Genomic DNA, 17336 nt, shown 5'->3' on the forward strand with positions numbered 1-17336 from the left:
GGCTCACGGCTCTAAGCCCAGCACTTTGGGAGGCCAAAGTGGGAGGATTGCTTGAGCCCCGGAGTACAAGACCAGCCTGAGCGATAGAGTGAGACCACATCTCTACAAAAAAACACACACATTTGAGAGCATGGTACGCACCTGTCGTTCCAACTACTCCTGAAGCTGAGGTGGGAGGATGGCTTGAGCCCAGTTGCAGTGACCTGAGATCGTGCCGCTGCACTCCAGCCTGGGTGACAGATCAAAACCTTGCCTCAAAAACGAACGAAAAAACCACCTGGATTTTTAGGTAGTCGCCTGATAGCTCATCTTACTCTTCTGTTTGGGAGAAAGTATGGCAAACATACAAATCTAGGCCTTGGTAACTAATTCTGAATCATGAAATGTATGTTATTCCCTTTTCTTTTTTCTTTTTTTTTTTGGTGTTGTTGAGACAGAGTCTCACTCTGTGGCCCAGGCTGGAGCACAGTGGTGCAATCTCGGCTCACTGCAACCTCCGCCTCCTGGGTTCAAGAGATTTTCCTGCTTCAGCCTCCTGAATAGCTGGGATTACAGGCACCCACCACCATGCCCAGCTAATTTTTGTATTTTTAGCAGAGATGAGGTTTTGTCATTTTGCCTGGACTGATCACAAACTCAGAATGATCCGCCGGCCTCAGTCTCCCAAAGTGCCGGGTTTACAGGCGTGAGCCACTGTCCCCGACCTGTGAGTTGTTCTTACTAGGATAATTATAAAGAGGAGAATCGAGGGATAAGAAAGGAAGAATGTGAGAGAGGGCTTAGCAATGGTATTGCTGCAATACAGCTATGAGACAGGTACTGCTGAGAGGAAGAAAACCTTTTCTGTAGGATTAAACCCTGGCTTACGCCATGAGGATGGTGATGCATGGTACCTGTGCTCTGTCGGGTGGAGTTGAGGTACGTCGTTTGTTTGAAGGGCTGAAGCTGTATGTGTCTGGCTGCATTTCTGCAATCTAGGTGGGGCTCAGTGGTAGGCGTATGCCTTAAAACCAGAAAGACTGAATATTTGGATGGAAGTTTCGGCACAAGTACAAATGCCATTCCCATTCATATGTGTGTGACAAGGAAAGCAAATTTACAGGCATCCCATTGAATCGTGAGGGTGGGAAATCCTAGGACATTTTTTAAGAAGCAAGGAATTATAAATGTAAATGGAATGTAATGCCCTATACCTTATCATAACTTAATTATTGATAAATCATTAGTCTTTTAAGGTCCCTTTACTGAATTGGTTATCTTTATTGTTATGTAAAAATAATTTTTGGAGCGCATGACTGTTTTACTTGGGACTTTTATTCTTCTCATCCTGTTTATTTCATAAGGCCGACTGGGAATTCCCCTGCAATGGGGTTTTTAGACGTCTTACCCTTCAGCTGGTTCAATAATGAAAACAATTGTTCTCAACTCACTAGCTGAGAATATTTGTGTCCATCCAGCGAGTAATTGCTGAGCACCAGGCCCTGTGTGGTCACTGTTGAGTGTCCCAGGCACGGGGCAGAGGCCATGCATCCACTCGTGGGGACAGGCGTGGTGCTGCCCGTGGAGGCAAACCACATCTCAGTAGGAGCTGCGGGAAGCCAGCATGCCTTGGCGGAGAGTGACGGGGGGGAAGGAGGCAGAGGGGACCCTGCGAAGGAAGACCTGACAGTCATGCCCATTCTCCTTCCTTTGTGTTCTCGGAGCCAGCATTCCTTTGTCCAAGAGGGAAGAACGTACTCTAAGCAGGACATTTACGCTGTAGGCAGTGGGGACCACAGCCTGCTGTATGTCAGGACAAAAAGGTTAGAGCTTGGCTTGCCAGCGCTCAGGCTGCCTTCCCTGTGGCTGGCCTCCAAGGAGAAGAAGGACCCGAACGAAGATACCCTGAAAAGGGTTTTGAGTTTAGCCTAACTCGATCATTGTTCATGGTCTGGATGCCATGATGGGCTGGAAGTTTTCTCAAGGGGGTTTGAGCAGAAGATGTGGGTGTAGACGACTGGTACCTCTTCCAGGAAGTGAGGTTCTTAGCAAGGAGAGTGGGAAGAGGGGAACGTTCCTGGGCCCCTGCCTCCATCTCTTTCTGATGCGGAGGGTCCTGGGTAAGTTTCCATGACCATGGAGGTCAGCCTGTTGTGAAGGAAGGTCAAAGGCACAGAGGGGAGAGTGGCTGTGCCCAGAGCCACATTCCCGAGCGGGCCATGGAAGGCCGTGGGACCCACACACAAGTGGTGGCATGACCCTAAGGCCGAAGGGAGGAGGGAATGTGGATGGGGGTGGAAGCAGGCGTATTTGTAGGTCTGAGGACTCAAATCTAAGCAGCGAGTGTGAGAGACAGAGGGAAAACTGTGGCAGTCATGTATCTGCAACGCACTGGGGAAGGCAGCCCCTGCAACAGCTAGCGACCCGGCAGACTCTTAACTCCAGTGCTGGAGCAGAGCGTGCGGACCGCTGGGGCCGTGGACCAGAGCCTGCCTCACCAGCTGTGCAGCCTTCAGCAGCAAGCCCACAGACTTCAGGCTTTTGCCCCGAATAGCCTCACCCTTTAACCCTCCTCTGCTCATGTCTCAGTACCGCCAGGGAGGCCCTGTCATCGCGATGCAAGTGGAGAATGAATACGGCTCATTCAATAAGGACAAAAAATACATGCCCTATCTCCGCAAGGTAAGAGACCCTGGGTTTGGCCCCACGTTTACATGCCTCCTTCCTCCATCTGTCTCTTTTCTGGCATCCTTTTCTGGTTCCTGGCTGCATGGGTGAACGGGCTGGGCACTGTGCGTTCTGAGAATATGCAGTTGGCCTGTGAACACGAGGGGCTGAGGGGTGCCGGCCCCCCGCGTGGCTGAAATTTGCGTATAACTTTCGACTCCCTCAAAATTTAGTGACTAAATTTGACTGGAAGCCTTACTGATAATAAACAGTTTGATTAATGCAGGTTTTATATCTCTGTTATATACCATATTCTTAAAATAAAGTAAGCTTCAGAAAAGAAAATATTACTAAGAAAACCATAAGGAACAGAAAATATATTGACTTTTCATTAAGCAGGAATGAATCATCAAAAAGGTCTTCATCCTCATCATCCTCATGTTGAGCAAGGCTGAGGAGGAGGAGGAGGAGTTGGTTTTGCCGACTCAGGGGTGTCAGAAGAGGTGGAGGGGTTGGAAGGGGAGGCAGGGAAGGGAGTTACATTGGTTGTAACTTGTATTAAAAAAATCCGAGTATAAGTGAATCTGCATAGTTTAAACCTGTGTCGTTCAAGGTTCAACTGTAGACCAAGTTCATTTTCTCTGTGAATTTACAACAGTCAGAACAATCAAGATGTACCTAAATAACATTTTTTTTTTTTTTTTTTCCTGAGATGGAGTGTTGCTCTGACACCCAGGTTGGAGCGCAGTGGTGCAATCTCGGCTCACTGCAACCTCCACCTTCCTGGATCAAGTAATTCCCTGCCTCAGCCTCCTGAGTAGCTGGGATTGCAGGCATCATGCCTGGCTAATTTTTGTATTTTTATTAGAGAAGGGGTTTCATTATCTTGGTAAGGCTAGTCTTGAACTCCTGACCTCGTGATCTCCCCACCTTGTCCTCCCAAAGTGCTGGGATTACAGGTGTGAGCCACCACGCCCGGCCAAGATGTACCTAAATAATTTATTAGAAGATAGAACACGACGTTAAAGGGCGATTCCTTTCTGTTTCCTATCTCTGTGACCCACGATTCTCATTAAAGCTGGGGTTGGTGAATTTCCCTCCACTGTAAATAATGCTTCAAGAATTAGTGATGTTGCTGTCAGCTTGAAGCTTTCTGGCCTGTAGGATAAACATCATCTCTTCTGTCCCCCCTTGCTCCTTAATGGAGAGACGTTTCAGGCCTGGGCATAACTGCTGTCCTGCCTGCTGTCCTTTCTGGTGGCTCAGCCCCTGCTGACCCCTGATGTCTCACATTCAGGAAGCTGATAAGATTTGGTCTCAACTGAACTCCTTAGGCTGCCACACAGGGTGCAGGGCTGCACGGCTGGCCTGAGCCATCCTGACTCCACCCTTGACTCTGCAGCAGTGCCCACGCGCGGAGACCTCTGGCTGGAGGCCGGGAGGGGAGGGGCAGGGCTTCCCAGCTGGGCAAAGCGGGGAGGAGGGCGGGGCTGGACTTCATCCACACGCCGGCTCCTGCCCTACAGCTGTGGCTTCTGGAGTTGGACAAGGTCAGAGGGTAATTTCCTTCCCTAACTTATCCCAGGGGCTGTGTGGCTGCCCTCAATCGGTTTTTTTCAGCTAGCAGTATTTGTTTTTTGTTTTAAAATTTACTGGCTCACGCTTGTAATCCTACTAGTTTGGGAGGCTGAGGCGGGTGGATCACCTGAGGTCAGGAGAATCGAGACCAGCCTGGTCAGTGTGGCAAAACCCTGTCTCTACTAAAAATAGAAAAATTAGCTGGGTGTGGTGGCACGTGCCTGTAATCCCAGCTACTTGGGAGGCTGAGGCAGGAGAATCGCTTGAACCTGGGAGATGGAGGTTGCAGTGAGCAGAGGTTGCGCCACTGTACCCCAGCCTGGGTGACAAAGCAAGACTCGTCTCAAAACCAAAAAAAAAAAAAAAAAAAAAAGAAGAAATTGCCATTCAACTCCCCTCCCAGTCCAGATCTGGCTCGATGAACACAGGAGACATACAGCCCGGCCTTAGCTGCCTCGTTACCACGGTTTTTCAGATTAGATCTTCCCGTCCCTGCAGTCATGGTGGGCTTCCGTGTCCCCCTTGACAGTGTTCAGGCATCCCCGGAGCTTGGCAAAGTCCCTGCTGGCTCTCAGGACCCCACAGCTGCAGCCTCCCCGCTTCCAGCACAGAGTTGCTTCCCAATCTTCTTCCTCTTCTTTCAGTGACTTAGATCCTCTCCCAAGGTGTTTACTGGTAAACTCAGTCCTTTTCTTCCCTGGAGACTTTGATCACAGGGTGTCAGAGCCCACGCTTGGCTGATTTTAGGGTCATTCCCCACAAAAACCACCAGGCTGAGACAGAGACAGTGAGTTCCACCAATTTACTAAGTTGCAGAATGTCAGACTCTGCAGTCAAACCCTTGTCTAGCTCACATCCTGCTCAACTGAACCATTGTGTTTGGTCCCAATATTCTCATACAGTCGTCCTTTGGCATCCATGGAGGATTGATTCCAGGGCCCCCATGGATACGAACATTGGTGGGTGCTCAAGTCCTTTACATAAAATGATGTGACATTTCCATGCAACCTATGCACAACCTCCCATTTTTTGTTCTGAGACACAGTTTTACTCTGTCACCTAGGCTGGCGTGATCTCAGCTCACTGCAACCTCCGCCTCCAGTTTCAAGCGATTCTTGTGACTCAGCCTCCCAAGTAGTTGGAATTACCGGTACACATCACCACACCCAGATAATTAGAGAGGATTTCACCACGTTGGCCAGGCTGGTCCCAAACTTCTGACCTCACGTGATCTGCATGCCTTGACCTCCCAAAGTGCTGGGATTAACAGGCATGAGCCACCGCGCCTGGCCTCTCCCATATACTTTTAAGTTATCTCTAGATTACTTCTAATACCCAATACAATGTAAATGCTACATAAATCGTTGCTATGTAAATAATGACAAGAAAAAAGCCTGTACATGTTCAGTACAGATGCAATTAAGAAATATATTTTTGGCCAGGTGTGGTGGCGCACACCTGTAATCTCAGTGCTTTGGGAGTCCCAGGAAGGAGGTTTCCTTCAGGCCAGGAGTTTGAGACTAGGCACAAGGCAAGACCTTGTTTCTACAAAAGAAAAAAATAGCTGGATGTGGTGGTGTGTGCCTGTAGTCCTAGCTACTCAGGAGGCTGGGGTGGTAAGATGGCTTGAATCCAGGAGTTTGAGGTTACGGTGAGCTATGATCGTGCCACTGCACTCCAGCCTGGGAAAACATAGTAAGAACCTGTCTCTAAAAGAATTTAAAATTAAAAAAGTAAAAAAAAAAAAAAAAAAAAAAAAAAAAATTTCTGACTGTGATTGCAGAATCCAGGGATGCAGGACCCATGAATATGGAGGCTGTATGTATTTCTTTTTCCCATGGGAGTGAGGGAAGTGGTTTTATTTTTTTATTTTTTTATTTTTTATTTTATTTATTTATTTTTTTGAGACGGAGTTTCACTCTTGTTACCCAGGCTGGAGTGCAATGGCGCTATCTCGGCTCGCCGCAACCTCCGCCTCCTGGGTTCAGGCAATTCTCCTGCCTCAGCCTCCAGAGTAGCTGGGATTACAGGCACGTGCCACCATGCCCAGCTAAGTTTTTGCACCTTTAGCAGAGACGGGGTTTCACCATGTTGACCAGGATGGTCTCGATCTCTTGACCTTGTGATCCACCTGCCTCGGCCTCCCAAAGTGCTGGGATTACAGGCTTGAGCCACCATGCCCGGCCGGAAGTGGTTTTATTTTGGTCAGTTTTCTCAACAGGCCCTGCTGAGAAGAGGGATTGTGGAGCTTCTCTTGACCTCCGACGGTGAGAAAAATGTGCTGAGCGGCCACACCAAAGGGGGTACGCATTTAGAGTTAGTTCACAGGAGAACAAGGTTCTCAGCCAGCCCGTGTAAATCTCGAACGCACCCCAGAGGAAACCAAGTGCATCTGGCTGCCTCCCTTTCCCATGTCCGCTGGAGTAGATCCTGGGGTTCGATGTTACAATTAATGAGGACTCAGGTCAAGGCTCAGGGCCAGCTCCCTCTCTTGGCCTTGCCCCTGCCGTCTTTAAACACAGCCACACTGGAGCTCCTCTGTCCTCAGGACAGCTTTCGACCTCCCATAGTTCTTCTGTGGCAAGGCACCTGCGTGGGTGCTGGGCCTGGCTTGGGGGTCAGGACCGTCTCTACTAACGTGGGAAACCACACAGGGAACCAGAAGATGGGTGTTGTGTCGGGAACCCCGCCTAGGCCCAGTTCCATTCCTGGGATCCTACCGCCCAAGGCTCTGTGTGGACACTTAGGAGATCTAGAGAATTAAGTGGCAGGATGATTCGGGACGGACTCATCGGATGGCAATAGTGAGGGACACGCCCGGGTGTGACAGGCCGGTGGGGCAAGCTGCTGCTGGCAGTCACTGTTCTGCCTCCTCAGCAGCGGCTCTTCCTCAGAAGCATGGCGCACTGGAGCACATGCTGAGCTTGGGGCTGGGAAGCCTGCGTTCCGTTTCCAGGCCTAATCATGTCAGGGAGCCTTAGCCTGGCTCACTTCTCTGCACAGGGTGTGGTTAATTTTAACTGCCCCCTCTGTACAAATGAGTGCCCTCGAAAGTGTCAGGGATGTGGCGATGGCCCTGGCAGCCCTCTGGACGTTGCAGGGTGGGACCCAGGCAGTATCTCTCTCCATCCTTACGGCCGAGCCTTCATTCCTGCTACGTGTGGGGTGGCGGGGTTGGAGGGTTGCCTTCCCTTCCCCAACAGCACTTGACTCACGGCTCAGCCGGGCCTCTCTCTCCTTTATGCAGCGCTGGCCACCATCAATTTGCAGAAACTTCACCGGAATATTTTCAATCAGCTTCATAAAGTCCAGGTAAGACATCTCAGACAGGCGGGGTTCTGCAGCTCCTCCTGTCTCCTATGTAACTGGTGTTCTGTGAAAACAGGTTTGACGAGAAGACCACAGGTTTTTACCCTGGGGCCTTGGCAGGCTACAAGCCATTTCGGGAGCCTTTTGGGGTGGAGAGGGAGGAGGGAACCCTGCTTGTGTCACCTCCGCTTGTGGATCACTTCATGGAGATGAGTGGGAAGGGTGGGTGTGACGGGAATCAGAGGGAGATGATGTCCCCTCTGAAGACAGAGCTCAGAGATGGGCTATGAGCGTTTGACAGAGGCCTCCCAGGGAGTTCTGGTGCACCAGGCTCTCCCACCTCAGCTATATGCATTATGGGAAGGGATGGCAGCTGTGTGTGCACTGATTTAACAGACGTGGATTGAGAGGCTCCCACCTTCTTCTCAGTGGGTGACCTCCTGTGACAGTTACAGTGAAGGACAAGCCACAGCCCAGCCTCCAGGGAGTACATCTGTCCTTTCTCTACAGACTAGCTAGAGTGTGAGCTTCAAAACCAGGCCTGGTCATGGTCTCCTCTGCTTATCATGCTTTCCAGATTGTTCTTTGTGCCCAGGATGACATCCAGCCCCTACGCCTTGGCCTGCTGGGGCACTGTGAGCCTTTGCCTCCACTGCTAGCCCTGCCACCCCGCCCCTGAGGGCCTTCCTTCCATTCCCGCACTGTGGTGCCCTGACCTAGCCAAAGACTCCACAGCTTGACGGCTCTGTCCCCACCCTCCAGCTACATTATGAATAAGACTCATGAACCTTGCTTCCTTTTCTCATCAATTTCTTTTCTTTTCTTTTTTTTTTTGAGACAGAGTCTTGCTCTTGTCGCCCCGGCTGGAGTGCAATGGTGCAATCTTGATTCACTGCAACCTCCACCTCCCAGGTTCTAGTGATTCTCCTGTCTTAGCCTCCCGAGTAGCTGGGATTACAGGTACCCACCACCACACCCGGCTAATTTTTGTACTTTTTAGTAGAGATGGGGTTTCACCATTTTGGTCAGGTTGGTCTCAGACTCCTGACCTCAGGGGATCCACCTGCCTAAGCTTCCCAAAGTGCTGAGATTACAAGTGTGAGCCACTGCGCCTGGCTTTTCATTAATATCTATAGTTTCCAACTTAGTGAAAGGAAGGGGCCCTGCCAGGGCTCTGTGGATCTGTGACTATCTCAGGTTTTTCAATACCTTCGCTAAGTCTTCTTCCTTTTTGTTCTTTCTTGTCACTTTAAGAACTTAATTGAAATCTCATTTTTACACCATTACATTCTCCCGTTGCAAGCATACAATTCAACCTTCAGAGTTTCACAATCATCACCACGATCCAAAGTGTTCATTGCATTTAATGCTCATTGGAGTTAATCCCTTCTGCAGCCCTAGACAGACACCAATCTGCTTTCTAGTTCTGTAAATTTACCTTTTCTAGACATTTCAGGTAAGTGGACTCATGCAGTATTTAGTCTTTTTCATCTGGTTTCTTTCACACAGTGTGGTGTTTTTTTGAGGTTCACTGATGCATGTTGTAGCATGCCTCACTGCTTCATCTTGTTTGATAGCTGGTTGGACTGTGCTTGGCTGTCATGTATGTAAAGTCACAGTCAAACCCAAAGGTGGTCCTGGGTTAGTATGTTAATCTCGTGACTGTGGTTTTTGCATGTTGAACCAGTCCTGTGTTCCTGAAATGAATCTCATCTGATTGTGAAATATTACCATTTTCGATTTTGCCAAATTTGGTTTATTCATATTTTTCTTGAGAATTTTCACTTCCGTGTTCATGAGAGACATCGGTCTTTGGTTTTGTTCTCTTAAAAGATATTTGTTTGGGTTTAGAATTAGGATAACGCTGGCCTTATAAAAGGAGTTTGGAAGTATGCTCTCTCTTCCTATTTTCTGGAACAGCTTCTGTAGAATTGTTACTTAATGCTTGGGAATTCACCACCGAAACTATCTGGACCTTTTTCCTTTAAAGTTTTCCTTTTTAGAAGAATTGTAACTTGCAGTTCTGTTTCTCTAATTAATACAGAAAAATTTAAGTTATTTCTTTTTGAGTGAGTTTTAACAGTTTATGTCTTTCAAGAATCTAGTTTACCCATTCTCTTCTATTCTATCTACATTTTTGAGTTCATGGGCATAGAGTTGTTTGTGATAATAATCCCTTGTTAAACCCCTACTGTGTTTGTTGTCATTAGTGATGGCTGTTTTTTCAGTCCTAATATTGCTAATTTTGTGTACTTATTTTGGTTCATGTGGTTAGACGTTTATCATTTTTATTGATCTTTGCAGAGAATTAGTCTTCAGCTTAATTTTGTTTCTCTGTTACTTTTGTGTCTTCAGCTCCCTCCGTTTCTGCTCTGATCTTTAGCATTTTCTCCCTTCTGCTGCCTTCGGATTGCATTTGTTCTTTCTCTTGCTTCTTTCTGTTGGAAATTAAGCTTACGGAGTTGGGAGTTCTCTTCTAATGTAAGCATTTATGCTATACATTTCTCTGTACGCAGTAGTTTTGCTGCATCCCACCAATTTTGATGGACTGTGTTTTCATCGAGTTCAAAATGTCAAAACATTTCAAAAAATTTCCCCTGAGACTTTATTCTATGCATCCGTTGGGAGTGTGCTGTTTCATTTTTGAACGTTGGAGGATTTTCCAGGTATCGTTCTATAATTGATTTCTAGTTTAATACTGTTAAGGACCTAGAACATACTTGTATAATTTCTGTTCTTTTACATTTGTTAAGGTTTGTTTCATGGATCATAATATGGTTATTCTTCGTGAATGTTCCATGTACATTTGAGAATAATGTGTAGTTTACATTTGTTTATAAATTCCCATCAGGTCAAGCTAATGGATGATACTGGCTCTTTACTGATTTTCTGCCCACTCATTCCACTAATTATTATGAGCAGGATGTTGACATCTCTAAACGTAATCACAGATTGTTTATTTTTCCTTTAGGCCTACTGATTTTTGTCTCTGTTTTGAGATGCATTCACATTTAGGATTATGATATTTTGTTGGAAGATTGGCCACTGTATCATTACATAATGTCCCTCTTCCTTGTTCTGAATTCTATTTTCATGTAAATATAGCAACTCTAGCTTTCTTTTAATTAGTATTTGCATGGCATATCTTTATATATCCTTTTTCTTTTTATATACCTTAAAGTCTGTATTTAAAATGGATTTCTTGTAGACATCGTATATTTACATATTGTTTTAAAAAATTAAGTTTGCCAGTTTTTGTATTTTAAGATAATGTGGATAGATTATCACATTTAAAGTAGTTACTGATGTGGTTTGAGTAAAATTTACCTTTTGGCAAATTCTTTTCTTTTTTGTACTTTATCTCTTTCTTGTTCTTTTTTACTCCTTTTTCTGAGTGAATGGATAATTTTTTGATTCCATTTTATCTGTGCTGTAGACTTACTACTTATGTCAGTTTAAAAAATTGTAGCTGTTGACCTAGAATTTAAAATACACATTTAAAAATTAACCTAAAACATACTAAAGTGTATCTAATATTAGCATTGTACAATAGCATCTTCCTAATTACCCACTTTACAGATGTCACTTCGTTATCATTTTTACTTCCCTGGTTTCTGATGAGAAGCCTGTTCTAATCCTTATCTTTTTTCCTCTGGCTACCTTTAGAATTTTGTTTGTCTTTAATTTTCAGAAATTTGAGTGTGATATGCCGAGATGTGGTTTGTTTCTTAAAATTTGTCCTGCTTGTATCTGTGGTTTGGTGAAGTTTACCAAACATTAAGTAAGGGATAATAATAATTCTACATAATATGTTCCAGAGAACAGAAAAGGAGAGAACACTTCTAAACTCATTTTATGAGGATTAGCATTGTCCTAATTCCAAAATCAAATAAAAACAACGAAAGTCAAGAAAACCAAAGACCAATTTTCCTTATGAACATGGAAACAAAAATTCTCAGCCAAAGGTGAACAAATTGAATCCAGCAATATGTAAAATGATAATACATTACTGATACGGTTTGGCTGTGTCCCCGCCCAAATCTCTGCTTGAATTGTGTCTCCAAGAATTCCCATGTGTTGTGGGAGAGACCCACGGGAGGTGATTGAATCATGAGGGCCGGTCTTTCCCCTGCTATTCTCGTGATAGTGAATAAGTCTCATGAGATCTTATTTTCCCTTGCTACTGCCATATAATCAGTGCCTTTCACCTCCTGCCATGATTCTGAGGCCTCCCAGCCATGTGGAACTGTAAGTCCAATTAAACCTCTTTTTCTTCCCAGTCTCGGGTATGTCTTTATCAGCAGCATGAAAACGGACTAATATAATTACATTCAAGTGAGATTCATCCTAGGAATGCAAGACTCGGCCATTAATTTTGTAGAATTCTGAGTCGTCACTTATTTAGATACTTGCTCTGTCTGCTCTCTCACCTTCTGCAATTCAAATTGCCTGTACGTGAGACCATTTTGTATGGTCTCACAACTCTTGGATACTGTTTTCTTCCCCACTGTTGTTTTTTCTCTTTATTTTTCAGTTTGGTTAATTTCTATTGACCTATCTCTAAGTTCCGTGATTCATTCTGCATACCTGTTGAGTTTAATGATGAATCTATTGAAGAAATTCTTCATTTCTTTTGCTATGTTTTTGATTTCTAGTGTTTCCATTTGCTTCTTTTTTATAGTTTTCATCTTTCAGCCAAAATTACCTATCTGATCTTGCATGCTATCTACCTTATCCATGATAGCCTTAAACATATTAATCATAGTTATTTTGAATTTCTTGTGTGATTGCTGTGATACCCGTGTCTTATCTGAGTCTGTTTCTGATGATTGCTTTATCTCTTCCAAGTGTGTTCTTTTTTTGCCTTTTTGTATGTCTCGTAATTTTTTATTTTTTTTAATTGAAAACGGCACATCATGTATAGGACATAGATATTGTCTGAGAGATCAGCATGCTTTTCCTTCTGCTAGACCATGTGGAATTTTGTATTCATCGCATATGGCGTTGGGCTGGTTATAAGCTTGTTGCTGTGTTATCCTCTGTGCGTCATGGGCTTCAAATGCTCCTGGTGTCTAGAGCAAGTGCTGGTTTGGCAGAGTTTGTTTTCTCTACATCTGCATTCCTCTCAGAGTGTCGCCTTTGCACAGTGCCCCACAGAGAATCTGTTGCTTGCAGCTCTCTCAGCTATAGTATGTGTTATATTTTCTCCAGCTTGGTTAGCCCGCAGGTGAGGGAGAAAGGCTTTCCCTGATGTTCTGACTATGCCTTATTGTCAGTAGATGCTGTCTCTGGGTCTGAGGGGTGTGACCCTTGCAGGCGCTCCTGCTCCTGCTCTTCTTCTAGCAGCAGATCTGATCCTAGCATATACGCTTTCTTTCCGAAGGGTAGTGCATCCCCCACCCCTTTTTTCAGATGCAATTAAGCTGCCCTTAAGTGACAGCTTCTGTGCTGTTTCTCAGCTGGTTCGGACTTTTGTTCCCTAGGGAAGATGGGCTGGGAGAAGGTCTGGCAGTGGCCATGGCTCCCTCCCCTCAGCCAGCACCAGAAAGGAAGCTGTGTTACTTTGCTAGTTGCCATGACAAAGGACCATGGACCATGTGGCTTAAACAGCAGACATTTATTTTCTCACATTCTGGAGGTTAGATGTCTGAAATCAAGGTGCTGGCAGGGTAGGTTTCTTCTGAGGCCTCCCTCCTTGGCTTGTGGGATGCCTGTCTTCTCCTCCCTGGGTCCTCACATGGTCTCTTCTCTGTGTGTGTTTGCGCCCTAATCTCCTCCTCTTATAAGGATACATCTTATATTGGATTAGGGCCCATCCTACTGACCACATTTTAATCAAGGTGTCCCCAGGCTTCTCCTTGGCTTGCAGATGGCCACCTCCTCAACGTGTCCTCACGTGCTCTTTCTGCCATGAACATGAGACCCTGGTGTGTCAAAATTTCCTCTTCTTATTAGAACACCAGTGAGGTAAGATTAAGATCCACACTAACAGCCTCGCTTTTACCTAACTACCTCTTTAAAGTTCCTGTCTCCAAGTACAGTCACATTCTGCGGTACAGCCTTCATGTGAATTTGGCTGGGGACACAATTCAGCCCACAGCAAAGACTTGCCCAGGATTCTCCCCAGTCTCCCGTCAGAACAGCTGGTAGACTTAGGGAGTGAAAGTCAGCATGAGGGTGTAAGCAGTCTCGGCTCCCTTGACTTTATACTCTCGTGCTGGCCCACACTGTCTTTAGCACATCTTTAATATGATCTATTTGTATTATATTAGATGATCCAGCCATAGGTAAGCAGGTGCTTGAGTCCAGCTTCTTCCTGCAGGCATCAGGTTTTCCATGGATTTTAGGTTGTTTGATTGCTCTGTGACTTAGGTTCTCTGATGAACCCAAGAAACCATGAACTTGCAGTTTTTCAACCTTGTCCTTGCTGTGAGAATAAGATTTATGTTTTTCCCATGGCTGTATCTCTGAGCTGTACTCAGAAGTTTATTTCCTTCTAAGTAAATGTGGTTGTTACAGTTTTTCTAGGAGTATGTCCATTTCAACCAAACTGAAATTATAATGGCATATAATTATGTTCACTATCTGCTTGCTTTCAATGGCTGTATCATTTGTGCTGGTCTTTCCTTTTCATTTCTAATCTTAGTTATCTATTTTTACTCTGTCTTCTCAGTCTCATCAGAAGCATGTCAGTTCTTTTCAGAGAACTAATTTTTCTTTTTAAGCTGTCTCTATTGTAAATTAATTTCAGTTACATTGCTTCTACTCTTAGGTTTATATTTCCTTTATTTATTTTATTATTTTTTGGTTTATTTTTATTTTATTTTATTTTTTTTAGAGACGGAGTTTCACTCTTGTTACCCAGGCTGGAGTGCAATGGCGTGATCTCGGCTCACTGCAACCTCCGCCTCCTGGGTTCAGGCAATTCTCCTGCCTCAGCCTCCTGAGTAGCTGGGATTACAGGCATGCGCCACCATGCCCAGCTAATTTTTAGTATTTTTAGTAGAGACGGGGTTTCACCATGTTGACCAGGATGGTCTCGATCTCTTGACCTTGTGATCCACCCGCCTCGGCCTCCCAAAGTGCTGGGCTTGCAGGCTTGAGCCACCGTGCCCGGCTATTTTTTGGTTTATTTTGCTGTTCTAATTTCTTGAGGTGGATAATTAGCCTTCACATTTTATCTGTATGTTTTATTATGAACATTTAAGGGTATAGATTTCTTATCAGTTCGTGAGTTTTATATTTGGTATATTTGATATATTGCAATTCAGACTAGTTCAAATATTCACTATGATTGTTTCTTTGGCCTGTGTGTATTCAATTTTCAGACATAGGGAGTTTCTATATTTTTTTCTTTATTTCATTGAAGCCTGAAAACATACTCTGTACCTTTTCAAACTTTTGTAAATTGTTTTCTTTTATTATTAATTCATGACTTTTTAGTATGTTTAATGCCTTTTTATCACTCGTAATCATTATGTTGCTGAAGCCTAAACTGGCTTCTTGTTGGCCTGCCGGAAGCACCCGCCACTAGCTCCTCTTTCCTCTGACATGACCCCATCAGTCTTTCATAGTTCACTTGGTTTCCAGCCAAGTACAATGTCTCAGAGTCACCTGATAAATTTCCAATCCTCAATCCAGAAATAGTGATTCTCCTAAGAACCCTGTTGTTTCTGTAGAATACAAGCTATGCTTACTATCAAATTGCTGTTATTTCTAAGAATTTTCAGTGTGTAGGGCCAGGATATTGGTATGTTTTAGAAGAGAAGAAAATTGTGGTTTCATTCATTTTTTAAAAATACAAATTTAAAATTATAGAACTTACGTTAACTTTTCTGATTTATATTTTTATTTTTTCTCTGACTCTGGACATCAAAATTGGTAACAATATTCACAATTTTATTATTCACATAATTCTGCAATATATTTATAATAGGTTTGAAATAACACTGATAATATTACTGAAATTAAGAAAATCTAATGATCTTTAAGATTTCTGTGGTTTTTATTTTATCTTTAAGGTATATCACACAGAAAATGTGTAGTCAAAATTCTGTGTACTAAGGTTACATGGAATAATTTCTTTGTTTTATATCATTGTTTTATCAACATGATGTAGAGTTAGATTCATTTAAGTTTGTTTTCAATTTTTAGGTGTTATTCTTTATTTTTTTATTTAATTTTGTTCGTATTTATGTCCTATCAATGGTCAGTTTTGGTAACTGCCCTGTGTGCTTGTGATAAATGTATTTTGTGGTACTGGGTGCGGTATTCTGTTTAAGTTCTATGTCAATTTTATTTATTGTGTTATTCTATTTTTCTATTTTCAATTGATATTTTTGGCTGGTAATATTGGTCACTGAAAGAGATGTGCTAATATTTCCTACCATAATTGCAGATTTGCATATTTCTACCAGTAGTCCTTAATATTTTACCTGTACTTTAGCCAATTTATTAAAGTTTGCTTGATGTATTTTGAGGCTTTGTAAATTTGGATTTGCTTTATCTTCATGGACATGAAATTTTGTCACGAGGGAGTCATCTTGTTTGCATGCAGTATTGCTTTTTGTCTAAAGGTCACTTTTGTCTGTCACTGATATTGCCATGCCAGATCTGTTTCATATTTGAATGGTGTGTCATTTTCTATATCCTAATTTGCTTTTTAATCTTGCTGTAATTCTACATTTTTCTTTAGACACCTCTCTAATTAGAGATTAGAAATGAGTTGAATATTTTTATTTTAGTCTGACACAATGAAACTTTTATTTGGAGCCCTCAGTCATTCTGTTTCACATAATTCTTGCTAGATTGAATTTAAACCTGCTATCTGATTATGTGCCTACTTTTCAACGTTTCTTTTCGTTTTCTTTACAATCTTGGCTTCTTTTCACGGATTGGACTATTCAAAAAAATCAATTTCTGTTTTTTTCCTATATCAGGGTGGAGTTATAGTCTGTTTTTATCTTTTAAAAGTCATCCTTGAAATTTTAGTGTACGTACTGATTCCCGCACAGTCTAAAGTTGGGCTCTCTGTCTGGATTGTACAAGTGTCTCAGGGCACTGTGACTCTGGCCACTCTGGCTGATGTATCTTCTGTTTTTTTCTTGTATTTGATTTCTATTTTTTTAGAACTCTAAAAATATTATATGTTTGTTTTAGACAATCAATATTCATTTAGTTTTAGCATAATTATCTTTTTGCTATTTATTATTTTTCATAATCTGGAGAGTCTACTCAGGATCAATTTTCTTCGGCTTGAAGTATAGCCTTTAGTGATGTCTGCTTATGGTAAACTCTCTGATTTTGGCTTCAGTCTCTTACTGGTTCTGAATTCTAATGTGAAAGTTGTTTTCTTTCAGCATGCAGTCTGCTAACTTCACAGCTGTTTTTGAGAGGTCTTCTGTTAGCCTTTTTTTTTCTCCTTTGCTACTAAGAATTTTTTGTTTTTGGTTTTCTGTAGTTTAACTATGTCTCTTTGTGAGTATCTTTTTATTTATTAGTCTTCTAGTTTGTTGGGCTTCTAGAATGTATGTATTTCTGGCTAGTAGTTCCTCGAATATTGCTTCTGCTCTGTTATCTCACTCTTCTCTTCCTGGGATTTCAGCTAAATTCATTAGACCTTCACAAATGTGCTGTATATCTTTTTAGTTTGTGTACTTTTGTCTCCTTATGCTGCTATTTGGATACTTTCTTCTGATTTATCTTCAGATACACTGATTCTCCTTTCAGCTGTATCCATGGTGATATTACAGTTTATTTAACTTTGTAAAAATCCTCAGTGAGAGGGTTGGTCCAAATAACAT

General features: G+C 43.3%; 1 protein-coding gene across 2 annotated transcripts in view; it reads left to right on the plus strand.

The window, feature by feature from the left end:
* The window catches only part of GLB1L3 (galactosidase beta 1 like 3), a 51994-nt gene that overhangs the window by 18650 nt on the left and 16008 nt on the right, over positions 1-17336 (plus strand). For both annotated transcript variants that reach the window (XM_039462249.2, XM_039462251.2), the window contains exons 7-9: positions 2569-2661; positions 6446-6527; positions 7472-7536. In XM_039462249.2, the coding sequence (XP_039318183.1) occupies positions 2569-2661; positions 6446-6527; positions 7472-7536 (240 nt within the window). The remainder of the gene's footprint in view (positions 1-2568; positions 2662-6445; positions 6528-7471; positions 7537-17336) is intronic.

This window comes from Saimiri boliviensis, chromosome 6 (genome assembly GCF_048565385.1).
Source record: "Saimiri boliviensis isolate mSaiBol1 chromosome 6, mSaiBol1.pri, whole genome shotgun sequence".
Taxonomy (NCBI): domain Eukaryota; kingdom Metazoa; phylum Chordata; class Mammalia; order Primates; family Cebidae; genus Saimiri; species Saimiri boliviensis.